Source organism: Hyaena hyaena, unplaced genomic scaffold (assembly GCF_003009895.1).
Source record: "Hyaena hyaena isolate Hyena2069 unplaced genomic scaffold, ASM300989v1 scaffold_82, whole genome shotgun sequence".
NCBI classification, from domain to species: domain Eukaryota; kingdom Metazoa; phylum Chordata; class Mammalia; order Carnivora; family Hyaenidae; genus Hyaena; species Hyaena hyaena.
In genome coordinates this window covers 2,843,465-2,854,881 of record NW_024080713.1, presented here as the reverse complement: position 1 = coordinate 2,854,881, position 11,417 = coordinate 2,843,465, and the positions used below count along the sequence as shown (strand labels likewise).

The following is an 11,417-nucleotide window of genomic DNA, read 5'->3' as shown; positions in this document are numbered from 1 at the left end:
ATGTGGCATACTGCTGATGAGCCTTATTTCCAGGATACATTCTGGAATATTTGTGAATGGCTTTGAATAATGCTTAGAAAATAGTGTTTTCAGCCGTACTATCAGTCAATAAAGATTTCATAAAATGCCTATGAGGTGTGGCGTGCTTGAGAGAAGATTTACTACGGAGGGAAATACTTAACAGTATTTCCTCTACCTTCCAACCTTATCTAGGTAACTACTAAAGAGTCAGATAAATATCCCATCCCTCCTGCCTGAAGGGCAGCCCAAATAGCGCCCCGATCCAGGAAAAGGGTATCAAGAATGGCCCTCTTAGAGGTGTTACTAATCCACTATTAGATGATGAGTAAGTAAGTGCAAGGAGAGAGGAATGGCATCGCCGATGGGCCAGAAGACCCTTCAGCCACTAGTCAAGCAATGCTCTTCGAGCACGTCAAGGCCTAGACTGGATGAAAAAGAGGAGGAACGGAAAAAAGTGCATTTCATCCTCCACCACGCGGCACGCGCATGAGCATTACCTTAGAGGTTTACTGGAAATCTCTGTAGCCCTTTTCCAATAAAATATACTTAGCGAACCGTGCAAGCCCTTCCAGGAAAGCCAGTCTTTCTCCCTAAGCCACCGTCTCCAAGCCACACACCCGAGGCACTGCCCTCACTGCTCAAGTGCCAGGTGCGACCTCTGAAGCCTCCAAGAGAGAGCGCTAGTAGTTTCGAGTTTCACCAGGGCTCCCCTCTAGCCGCAACCTTCCGTTTCTCCACTGCTCTCCGTTGCGGACTCGCGCGGGAGCCTAGAGCCTGGCCGGGGGCGGGTCTTCCGGGAGGGGGGCGGGCCTTCCGGGAGAGGGGCGCCCGGGAGAGGAAGGTCGCGTGTAGGTAAGGCTGTCCGAGAGCTTCGGGGGGTCTGTACTGTGCGATTCAGGCGATCGTGGGAGCGGGTTTGCGAAGGTCTTCAGTCTTGTGGAGTCGCCAAGAAGAAGATGATTCGATTTCATTATTAACCGACTCGGTGGTTTCACACCATCCTACAGACAAGTTGGCCTTTTTGGCGTAAATTAGGGAATTTACCAAACGAAGGACCCTAGCGTAGTTTCGTCTCAGGCACAGTTACTCTCTCCCTGGTTAGGTAGCGTGCAAGGCTCAGTTTTTCAGCTCATCCGGCGGTAGTCTGTACCGTGACTTTGTGTGGGGATGCAGATTAATTGTGTTGCCAGTTGAAAAGATATTTGCGGGGCGCCTGGCTGGCTCATTCCGAAAAGCATGGGACTCCTGATCTTGGGCGTCGTGAGTTCCAGCCCCGCCTTGGGTGGGGAGATTACTAAAAACATAAATACAAATTTAAAAAAAACTGGGGAATACCCTGTGCATACAAGCGTCTGTTGACTTGGCACCTGCTTCATTCACAGGCAGGCGTGATCCTGTCAGTTGAAGGGGGTCGGAGGCGTTTTTGTTGAACTGAATAAAGCAACAGGCATTCAGAGCGTTCGTGTTCCTACGACCCAGTGAAACCATCTGTCCCAGGCTTTAAAAATAATAAACGATTTTGTTTAGTTTTTCAGTGAAGTACGTGTGCACAACGTGTGGGTTCCTCGAGACCTGATGAGTATTAGGGCATCCACTGTGCCACGAGTTTTGCGTGTCAGCCTGGAAACACAGGAGGTAGTAACTTATTCGTTCAGGTGGTAGATGAGAAAACGGAGGCAAAGAATACCTACTAGTGCAGACACCGCATGGCCATCAAAGCGCAGAGGCAAGATTCGGATTAGATTTTCGACTGCAAATCTGGTGCTCTCCAGTAACCAGTGGTTTTTGGGAAAATGATGGAAGCTCGTCCCAGCAGAATATACACACACACGTTCAGCGCACACTTTTGAAGTTCGACGGGATTCACCCCGCTAAGTGATGTCCAGGTTAAGAACTGCACTTCATCTGACCTTTTCAAAGAAAAAAAAGGCAAAGCTAATCCAGAGACAGTTATTGAAAACCTGACCTTTATTTTTTTTTATATAAAATTTTTTTAGTGTTTATATTTGAGAGAGAACGTGCGCAAGCAGGGGAGGGGCATACAAGACAGAATCTGAAGCAGGTCGCAGGCTCTGAACTGTCAGCACAGATCCTGATGTGGGGCTCAAACCCACTAGGGTGAGATCATGACCTGAACCGAGGTCAGCCGCTTAACTAACTGAGGTACCCAGACAACCCAGAAACCTGAACTTTTAAGTGCACCAAGCCTATCAGAAAGATCAAAGAAACTTGCCCTTTTATGCCAAAGTAAAAATACGGGAGTTTTCTTGTGTGGGCTTAACACATCTTGCTCCAGTACATTTGAACATATGTATGTATATATTTTTTTCTTAGCATTTTCCACTACAGTTAATTTTTCTTCATGGTACTATTTAGATCACATTTAAGGAAAAATGATGTTTTTAAGAGACTATTTTGTACTCGCTGGAGTGGTTTCATGCAAAATAGTCTTTATTTGCATTCTGTAAGGAGGCATGCTAGGATCCTGAAAAATCCTAAGTAAGGCTTTTCAGTTTAAAAAAAAAAAACAAAAAACTTAAAGCCAGTAAAAAATGATAATTTGCCAGTCCTGGGACCAGTATTTACGGACCACAGAACTGTGTAGCTGTTTTAGCCTGTGTTTAAAAAAGCCACCTGGTCACCTGGTGGCTTAGGTAAGCGACTGACTGGGTTTCGCCTCAGGTCAAGATCTCAAGGTTGGGGCGTTCGAACCCTGCATTGGGTTCTGCACTGACAATATGGAGCTTGCTTGGGATTCTCTCTCCCCCTCCCTCTGCCCCTCCCCCACTTGCTCATTCACTTTCACGGTCAAAGTAAATAAGTAAACTTTTCAGAGAGAGAGAGGACACAAGTGAATGAGGGCAGATAGAATCACATGAGGGGCAAAGAGAGAAAGTGAGGAGAGAGAAGTGGCGCTCACGGAAAGCAAGGCTTGCGGTTTGGTTTGGTTTGGTTTTACCCGAAGCAGGGCTTGAGCTCACGCGCTGTGGGACTCTAACTCATGAATCATGAGATCATGACCTGATCCACCCAATTACTTGTGTGCAACCCACAGCCTTGCAGACACTCCAGACTTGATTTAGGCTCCGGTCATGATCTCGTGGTTGGTGAGATTGAGCCCCACGTAGGGCTCTTCACAGACAGCGTGGAGCCTGCTTGGGATTCTGTCTCCCTCTCTGCCCCTCCCCTGCTCACCCTCTCTCCCTCTCTCAGAAATAAACATTAAAAAAAAAAAAAAAAAGAATTCTTTAAAAAAAATAAAGCAATGGAATTTGGAACATTATCTGTCTGAAAACATTATAACAAAACACTAGTCCCCTGGCCACTAAGTAATTGGTTGTGGAAATACCGTGCACTTGCAGCGGAAACTTATTCTAATGCCATAATAGCAGTTAAACAAAACAAAGCAAAGGTGATTAAGAAACCCAATTGTTTATAGCTTTTTTTTTTTAATCTGTTGTTCAGAAAAAGATAACTTTAAAGAGGAAAGGTAAAGCATACAAAGAAACTTGTAGCCTCTGAAGGCCACTATGGGCATTTGCAAGGCCTTTAGAGGTTTAAAGCACTGATGTGTTATGATTTCGTATTTATACATTGAACTGTTAATGCCTTTTTTTCTCATTGGTGAAAATATGACTCTACCCCTAACAACCCAACCCAACCCACTCCCATCCACACAACTCTTAAGAAATGAGAGAGGAGTGAATCAGAGAACAGGAGTGCTACAGGAAATGGAAAAAGCAAGGTTTGCACATGATGCCCAGGTTGGAGTGGCAGAGAAGAGACCCTACTACATCCCATGGTTCTCCCATTGCTGGCCTTCAGATGGCACTATTGGCCCAGGTTTGCTGGGCTGGTGTTAAGATTGGTGACTGGTTTGAAATTGACAATCTGTGGTTGTTTTGAGGTCAGCCTCTGCTCTTTCAATGGGTCTTGAAATGGACAAGAAAAACTCCTTAATTTAAACTGGTTTTGGTGTAGTTTTGTTGTTGTTTGTTTTGTTTTGTTTTCCTTGTAAGAGTTATTTTGAAATTAACTGAGCACCATTCTTGTTTAGGGGTGTTATGTTTTTGTTTTTGTTTTTTTAGGATTTTATTTTATATTTTAAGTAAACTCTGCATGCTTCCCTGCCTGAGCCAGCCAGGCCTTCTAGGCGGGATTTTTGTTTTCCGTATTTTTTCCCCATTGGTTTTTCAAGATAGGTTCATGCCTTTTTTCTGTTTGGATATCAATGCCTCTTCACCCCCTAGACTGTCCCCCAGGACAGTTTCTTAGCAGAGATTCTCGTCTCCCTCCCAATTTCACATTAACTAGCACCATCAGCCAACAGGAACCTCTGCATCTGGGATGGGATGGGATGTGAGGGCTGTTTGACCAGCAATGTTCTTGATGCCTATGTATCGCCTGTATAATTTTTGATATATATTAGCTGTAATTTCTGCGTATTACAGCTAGCACTCTTCTACCTATTTCAACTTTCTGCGCCTCTGAAGAAAAAAGTACTGTTTTCAGTTAATAAGAACTTAGCTAGTGTGCATACAGATAATCTTCTAACCCATAAGTCCTTCTATTCAGGAATAAAATGAATCTTAAGAGGCGTTGGGTTTATTTCTAGAAGACTACTATCTCTGTTTTGTTTTTTTCCCAAATGGCCCTCAGTCTCTAGGCAGAATTCCATGCAGCAACCTAGAGGCTAAATGACCTCATAACTCATTAGCAGTTCTCAGAGCCATCTGGAGCCCTGAGGAGAACACTGTTCAAAGGGCTGATAATAAGACAACAGGATAATTATTTCTCTGCCATGATTAAACCTTTAGATGGCAAGCAGTCAGCATTTTTCTTCTGCAGATTGCTGAGGTGGGTGTTTTCTGAAGGTATAATAATAACGCTGTGGTAGGATAACTCATTTGCCTGTGCTCATCTCGCCTACAAACAGGTAAACTGTCAGTAAATAACAAAACAGTTCACTGAAAAAAGGGCACTGCAGCAAGGTAAGAACATGGAAATACCAAATGCAAAAGTTAGAAATGTAAATAAAGCACGCAAAGGAAACATCCATTCGGATTGTGGCTATTTCCCAACTCCCAGGCATGTCCTGTTTTTCTTTTCTACAGCACTCACGTCAATAATCTCAGAATTTCGTACACTGACCTGTTCATCTTTCTTCTCATTTTCCGTAGGGACTCTTGCTCCTTGCTGCTCAGGAAATGTCTTCACTTTCAGAATATGCCTTGCGCATGAGTCGTCTCAGTGCCCGGCTCTTTGGCGAAGTTGCCAGGCCCACCGATTCCAAATCCATGAAAGTGGTGAAGCTCTTCAGTGAGCAGCCTTTGGCCACGAGGAAGGAGACCTATGATTGGTATCCAAATCACAACACGTACTTTGCACTCATGGGGACACTGCGTTTTCTTGGCCTCTACAGGTAATGGCAAAAAAACACAGAGAGTGACCTGTAAGAGATTATTCTAAGAGATCAGAAAAGGAAAAAGTTAGCATTTCTATCCTTATAGTTTTTTGGTTCTTATAACAGTGCCCGGGTTGTTCAAAGGGCACAGTTTTGGGGGGAAAGGCTTTTAAAAATACTCACAATGGGCACACCAGGAAAAAAAAAATAAGGAAACATGCACTTATTGGAAGACATATTTTAATTATGTCTAAAACTGGACTGACTAGATATTGAGCTACAGAGGTGTTTAATTATTAATTTAAGAGCACTTTAAAGGGATGCAGAGGAAAACTGATCCAAACTGCAAAAGAAAACCTCAACCATCCCCCCCACCCCCCACCCCCGCAGGCTGTCAGAGCAGCGAGTCCTCATTGGTCAGATGAAGAGAGTCCCTGCCCCGCAGCTGATCTTCCCCACAAGCTTATGGGAGCCTCTTTTCTTTTCTAGTGACAGTTTTTTTGGAGTTCTTATGTCCTTCTACCTTATTCTGGCATTTAAACAAATTTTTTTAATGTTTGTTTATTTCTGAGAGAGAGAGAGGGAGAGAGCACGCATGAAGGGGGGGAAGGTCAGGGAGAGGGAGACGGAGGATCCAAAGCGGGCTTCCTTGGAGCAGAGAGCCCAACGCAGGGCTCAGACTCACAAACGGCAAGATCATTACCTGAGCCAAAATCAGATACTTAACTGACCAGGCCACCCAGGCCCCCACCTTTTTTTTTTCAATTTTTTTTGTAATGTTTATTTATTTTTGGCATTTTTAGTTGGTACCCTTTTTGATATGTTAATTTGATCTTAAAAAAAGTTGTAGTTCACCTTTAAGAGTAATATGTGGATTGCACAGGCTCTTAATTCCATGTGTTCTATGTTTGTGTATGTATAGGTACTCAGGACTAGGTATTGAGATCAAATACCTGCGTGATCGTTTTCTTTAAAAGAAAGTCTTAATTAGCAAGATAAACATGCTCATTATAAAAGAATTCAAACAGTGCATAATTGTATAAAGTTAAAATCTGCCTTTTTTCCATGTTTATTTATTTATTTTGAGAGACAGAGAGAGAGAGCAGAGGATGGACGGGGTGGGGGGGAGAGAGAGAAGCAGGCTCCGTGCTATCAGCACAGAGCCCGACTCAGAGCTTGATCTCCTGAATCGTGAGATCATGACCTAAGCTGACATCAGGAGTCAGATGCTTAACTAAGCCACCTAGGCAGCACCCCCCCTTTTTCAAATGTAAAATAAATCTACTTTTTGGGGAGCCTGGCTGGCTCGGTCAGTAGAGCATGTGACTCTTGATTTTGGGGTTGTAAATTTGAGGCCCAGGTTGAGTGTAGAGATTACCTAAAAACAAAATTTTTTAAAAATAAGTAAATCTTTTTAAAAAATTTAATATGTTTTAATTGGACATGCCTTAGGGCAGCAATACAAAAGTTAATTTGGGACTGTTTGATATAATAAAATTAATCATTCACTCCAGTTAGCTAAAAATTGGTACATTCATCTATACAACAGATGTATTAAGTACCTTCCATGTACAGACACTTAAGATTGGCACTAGAAATCTTATTGGATTGGAATAATTGAATTGGAACAGCTGTGAACCAAACAGAGGAGATTTTCTTAGTTAATATGTTAAGAGAGATTATAATCTATGATATATTCTGAAGTTCTGGAATTGCTCTGGGGCTTACTCCCTTGCTATTAGTCTGGGCTCAGAAAATAAAAATTTTATTATGGCCCAAAATACAATATCACTGGAAGGAAGATCTCCTGAGTAGAAAATTATAACCCGTAACAAATTCACATTCGGCTATTTTAATTTACCTGTTTGGTGCCACTCTCCATTTGTTTGAAAAATAAAACCTTGACTATCTTTGGGGATGGGGGAAAAATACTTAGTATTTAGTTATCCGTGGAAAAGCACCATCATCTTCATGTATTTGGCCACTGGTTATGGTAAAAGGTGCCTCTGATGGAAGGCCTCCTGGCATCAGGCAGGATGAAACCAGACAGTCTTCAGCAAAGGAAATATTGTTCAAAGGCCCACAGACAAGGGAGGGAGGCACGGTTCCCGTAACACTGACTCATCCAGCCACACGGGTACTTGGGGCGTTCCATCACCGAGACGAAGACCCCTGCCTCCGGAGCCTTCCTTCTGGCTGAGGGTTGGCGGGAATGGAGGAGGGAGGGAAGAAGAGGAGGACAGACACCTGGATACGGTACACAGCTGAGTGCTCTGGGGGGGGAGGGTGGGGGGAGACAGTAAAGCCGCCTGAGCAGGATCAAGAATGCCGACCGGGCAGCGGTGGGCGGGGAGAGGACGGGTCACAGCATTAAACAGGACAGTCAAGGTCAGCCTCTTGGAGAAGATGAGATCTAAGCAGAGACTTAAAGGTAGTGAGTAAATCAAGTGGGACTTGGGAAGAACTTTCTAGGCAGAGCAAAGGCCCTGAGGTTGGAGTGTGCCTGGCACGTTCCAGGCGCAGCACAGGCTATAGCGAGTGGTAGGGCCACAGGCAGATCATGAAGGCTTCTGAGGACCATGACAAGGTCTTGGCCTTTATTCTGGGTGAAATGGGGAGCCGCTCACAGGCCTGTGAACAGAGGAGTGACGTGACCTGACTTAGAGTTTAGAATTACTCTGGCTACTCTGTTGGCACTAGATTATTTGAGGGCAATCATAGTAAATTCCAAAGAGCTCAGTTGTGTCCATTGTGTTCATGGAATGAAACCGTGTTAACCTAGAAAACCAGTCTGTTTTAAAACCACTTAAGGAGTGAAAAATTGGGCCCAGGACCCCCCCCCCCCACCTTATATTTAATTCATGTACCATTATTACCCACTCTTTATAGATGTGGTACAGAGAGAGAAAGTCACTTATCCAAGGGCATACAGCTACGAAATGGTAGATGGATCTGTGATTTGACTCGGATTGAAATGGATTCTGGGGGCACCTAGGTGGCTCAGTCGGTTGATTGTCCGACTCTTGATTTTGGCTCAGGTCATGATCCCATAGTTCATGGGATCAAGCCCCAAGTCTGCTTGGGATTCTCCCTCTCCTCTCTCTCCACCCCATCCCAGCTTTTGCACACAAGCTCACGCACACTCGCTCTCTCTCAATAAATAAACTTGAAGAAAAAAGAAAAGGAAAAGGATCCCAGAACTTACATGTTGAACGGTATTGGATCTTAGAATGCAGGCATTTTTCTAGAGTATAGTCAGTCTTACACCCCATCCACATTTTAAAACAGCCCTGGCTTCTTAATCTCTAGGTCTGTCTGTTGACTTGGCTTCCTTCTTCCTGAGCCTTTCCCCAGCAGCCTCTTCGTGCAGACTGTCCATGGCCATGAAGGCAGCTTCCTCCAGACCCCTGCCCCTTGTAGGAGGTGCTGGTTCCCGTGGCTTTCAGGGTCTCTGTGTAGCTATGGAAGCTTATACCACTGTCTGCTTCCCTATGTTCAGTCTTAGCGTTACAGGGAAGTTTGGGGTAATTATTAGCACTGTATCATAGTTGCATAGGTTTATATGAGCAGGCCTGGAAATTTAACTGTCACTCGTGGCATTGTTTCTGTGTGGGGACACTGTGGCTCAGAAATGAACTTCTGGAACACAGCCCATGTGTACATCGGGGACTCCCTGTCCTTTCTGTTCACCAGGCTGAGCACATAGAAGTCAAGGACCGATAACCACAGCAGCCTAGGGGAACGTTGCTGCATTGGCATGCTTTTCCAGTCAGGTGAAAATACGGCTCTTTTTCTTTCTCCACTCAGAGATGAGCATCAGGACTTCAAGGATGAGCAGATGCGTCTAAAGAAGCTTCGCGGCAAGGGGAAACCAAGGAAAGGAGAAGGGAAAAGAGCAGCAAAAAAGAAATAGTGTTGGCCCATCAGGAGAAAAAACTTCTCTCTCAGCAACTGACAGCAGAAGAAGGTGTATTCATCTTTCCACAACTTGGTGGAGTGGGAGCTTCCTAAATTGATTATTTGGAGGAACTTCAATCATTTCCATGTTGAAGTCCAATCCAGTTGAATTGTGCCTGGTTTCTTGGACATGTCCTAATTCTACAAAGCTGTTTGGGCCTCCGAGGTTTACTTCTTTCTCTAAAGAAATGACTGCATAGATGATTGAGGAAGGGCTCATTGGGGTGCAGATGGGATGTTGAGGGCATGGGGGCAAACTCATTCGATGAGCATCCCTTAGTCCTCAGTGTCCCTTCTCGCTCCCGCCCTGCACCAGCCCTGAACTCCTCCATCCCATCCCTCTGACCACTCAGCCACTGTCTCCATCACCAAGCTCATAAACTTTAGGTACCTCTCCACCTATTCCTTGGAGAGTATATAATAAGATAGATCTATGGGACAAGGCTGTACCTGCTTAGAGAGTACTGAGTGAGTACCTGCTGTATACAATGTACTGGGCCCTGGTAATACCATGGTCAGCAATAGAAAACAGACCCTATCATGTGGAACTTTTAGGCTTGTAGGAAAGACTAAATATTATATCATTACACAAATAAAATTGTATTAAAAGCTACAAAGGAAAAATCCAGACTTCTGCGAAAGTGTGGATCAATGGATGGCTCAACCTAGAAATATCAAGAATCCCAAACTTCAGGTAGTTTAAAGAAGGCCTCCCTAGGCACTCCAATTGATTAAGAATCTAACCCTTGATTTTGGGTCAGGCCATGGTTCATCAGTTTGAGTCCCATATTAGGCTCCATGCTGACAGCACAGAGCCTGCTTGAGATTCTTTCCCTGTCTGCTCCTCCCCCTCATCTGTCTCTCAAAATAAATAAGCTTAAAAAAAAAAAAAGGCCTCTTTAAAGAGGCCTTGATCTCAAGGTCATGAGTTCAAGCCCCATGTGTGGTGTAGTTTACTTAAAATTTAAAAAAAAAAAAAAAAAAGGACGCCTAGGTGGCTCGGTTGAATGTCCAGCCCTTGATTTTGGCTTAGGTCATGATCCCAGGGTCATGGGATCAAGCCCCATGTTGGGCTCTGTGCTGACCATGGACCCTTCTTAAGATTCTTTCTCTCTGCCCCTCCCCCACTCATACATGCTCGCGCTCTCTCCCACTCTAAAATTTAAAAATTCAATGGGGCACCTGGCATGTTCAATCGGTTAAGCATCCAACTTCGGCTCAGGTCATGATCTCACAGTTTGTGGTTCAAGCCCTGCATCAGGCTCTGCTGACAGCTTAGAGCCTGGAGCCTGCTTTGGATTCTGTGTCTCCCTCTCTCTGCCCCTCCCCTCCTCTCGTGCACTGTCTCTGTGTGTCTGAAAAATGAATAAACACTAAAAAAATGTAAAAAGAAAAAAAATGATGGGAAAAATGTGAGGCACAGAGAACTCCATTACAAATCCTGTAGGTCAAAAGAAAGTGTCCTGTTCAAGGAGTTGAAAAAAGACCCCTGACTTTATAGGTTTCATAAGGAAAGAAGAGGCCAGACCATGAAGGGCTTTGCAAGTTCTGTGCAAAAGCTTGGACTTAACCAACTTAGTGAGTGTGTGAGGTGTTACATCTTTGAGAAATGACTGGTATATGCATGAGTTGCTAGCTGCTCATTTTACTGTATCCTCGCAGTGAGGTTCCAGAGGTTGTGAGGGCTTCTCTGATTTTTTTTTTTCAAGTTCCAAAAATCTAATGCTATCTAGTAAATTTTTTAAAGTACTTTTTCTTTTCGGTTGTAAAATTCACCATCGTAACCACTTTTAAGCATACAATACAGCAGCATTAACTAGATGCACACTGTCCAGCTAAAGGGCTTATAATGGCGTTTCTGCCTCTCTCCGGAAAAGAGTATGTACAGCAGCTATTGAGGCTAGGACTTTCCCTGTAGCATCAGAAGTACTGGCAATAACTGCCCTGCAAATAATTCCTGAATTAGTAATAATCCTATCCCATGTGTTAGATGGATTATATATATATTTTTAAATGTTTTTATTTATTTCTAGGA

General features: G+C 44.0%; 1 protein-coding gene across 1 annotated transcript; it reads left to right on the top strand.

Annotated features, from left to right (window-relative positions):
• Positions 1-802: 802 nt before the first annotated feature.
• Positions 803-10,012, top strand: MRPS33 (mitochondrial ribosomal protein S33). Its single transcript, XM_039233994.1, has 3 exons — positions 803-873; positions 5,202-5,443; positions 9,233-10,012. The coding sequence occupies exons 2-3, from the start codon at positions 5,229-5,231 to the stop codon at positions 9,336-9,338; spliced, it is 321 nt and encodes a 106-aa protein (XP_039089925.1). The 5' UTR covers positions 803-873; positions 5,202-5,228; the 3' UTR covers positions 9,339-10,012.
• The last annotated feature ends 1,405 nt before the right edge of the window (positions 10,013-11,417 follow it).

Coding starts and splice junctions, on each gene's coding strand:
- MRPS33 (XM_039233994.1), top strand. CDS start 5,229: ATGTCTTCACTTTCAGAATATGCCTTGCGCATGAGTCGTCTCAGTGCC. Junction 5,444..9,232: donor CGTTTTCTTGGCCTCTACAG/GTAATGGCAAAA, acceptor TTCTCCACTCAG/AGATGAGCATCAGGACTTCA.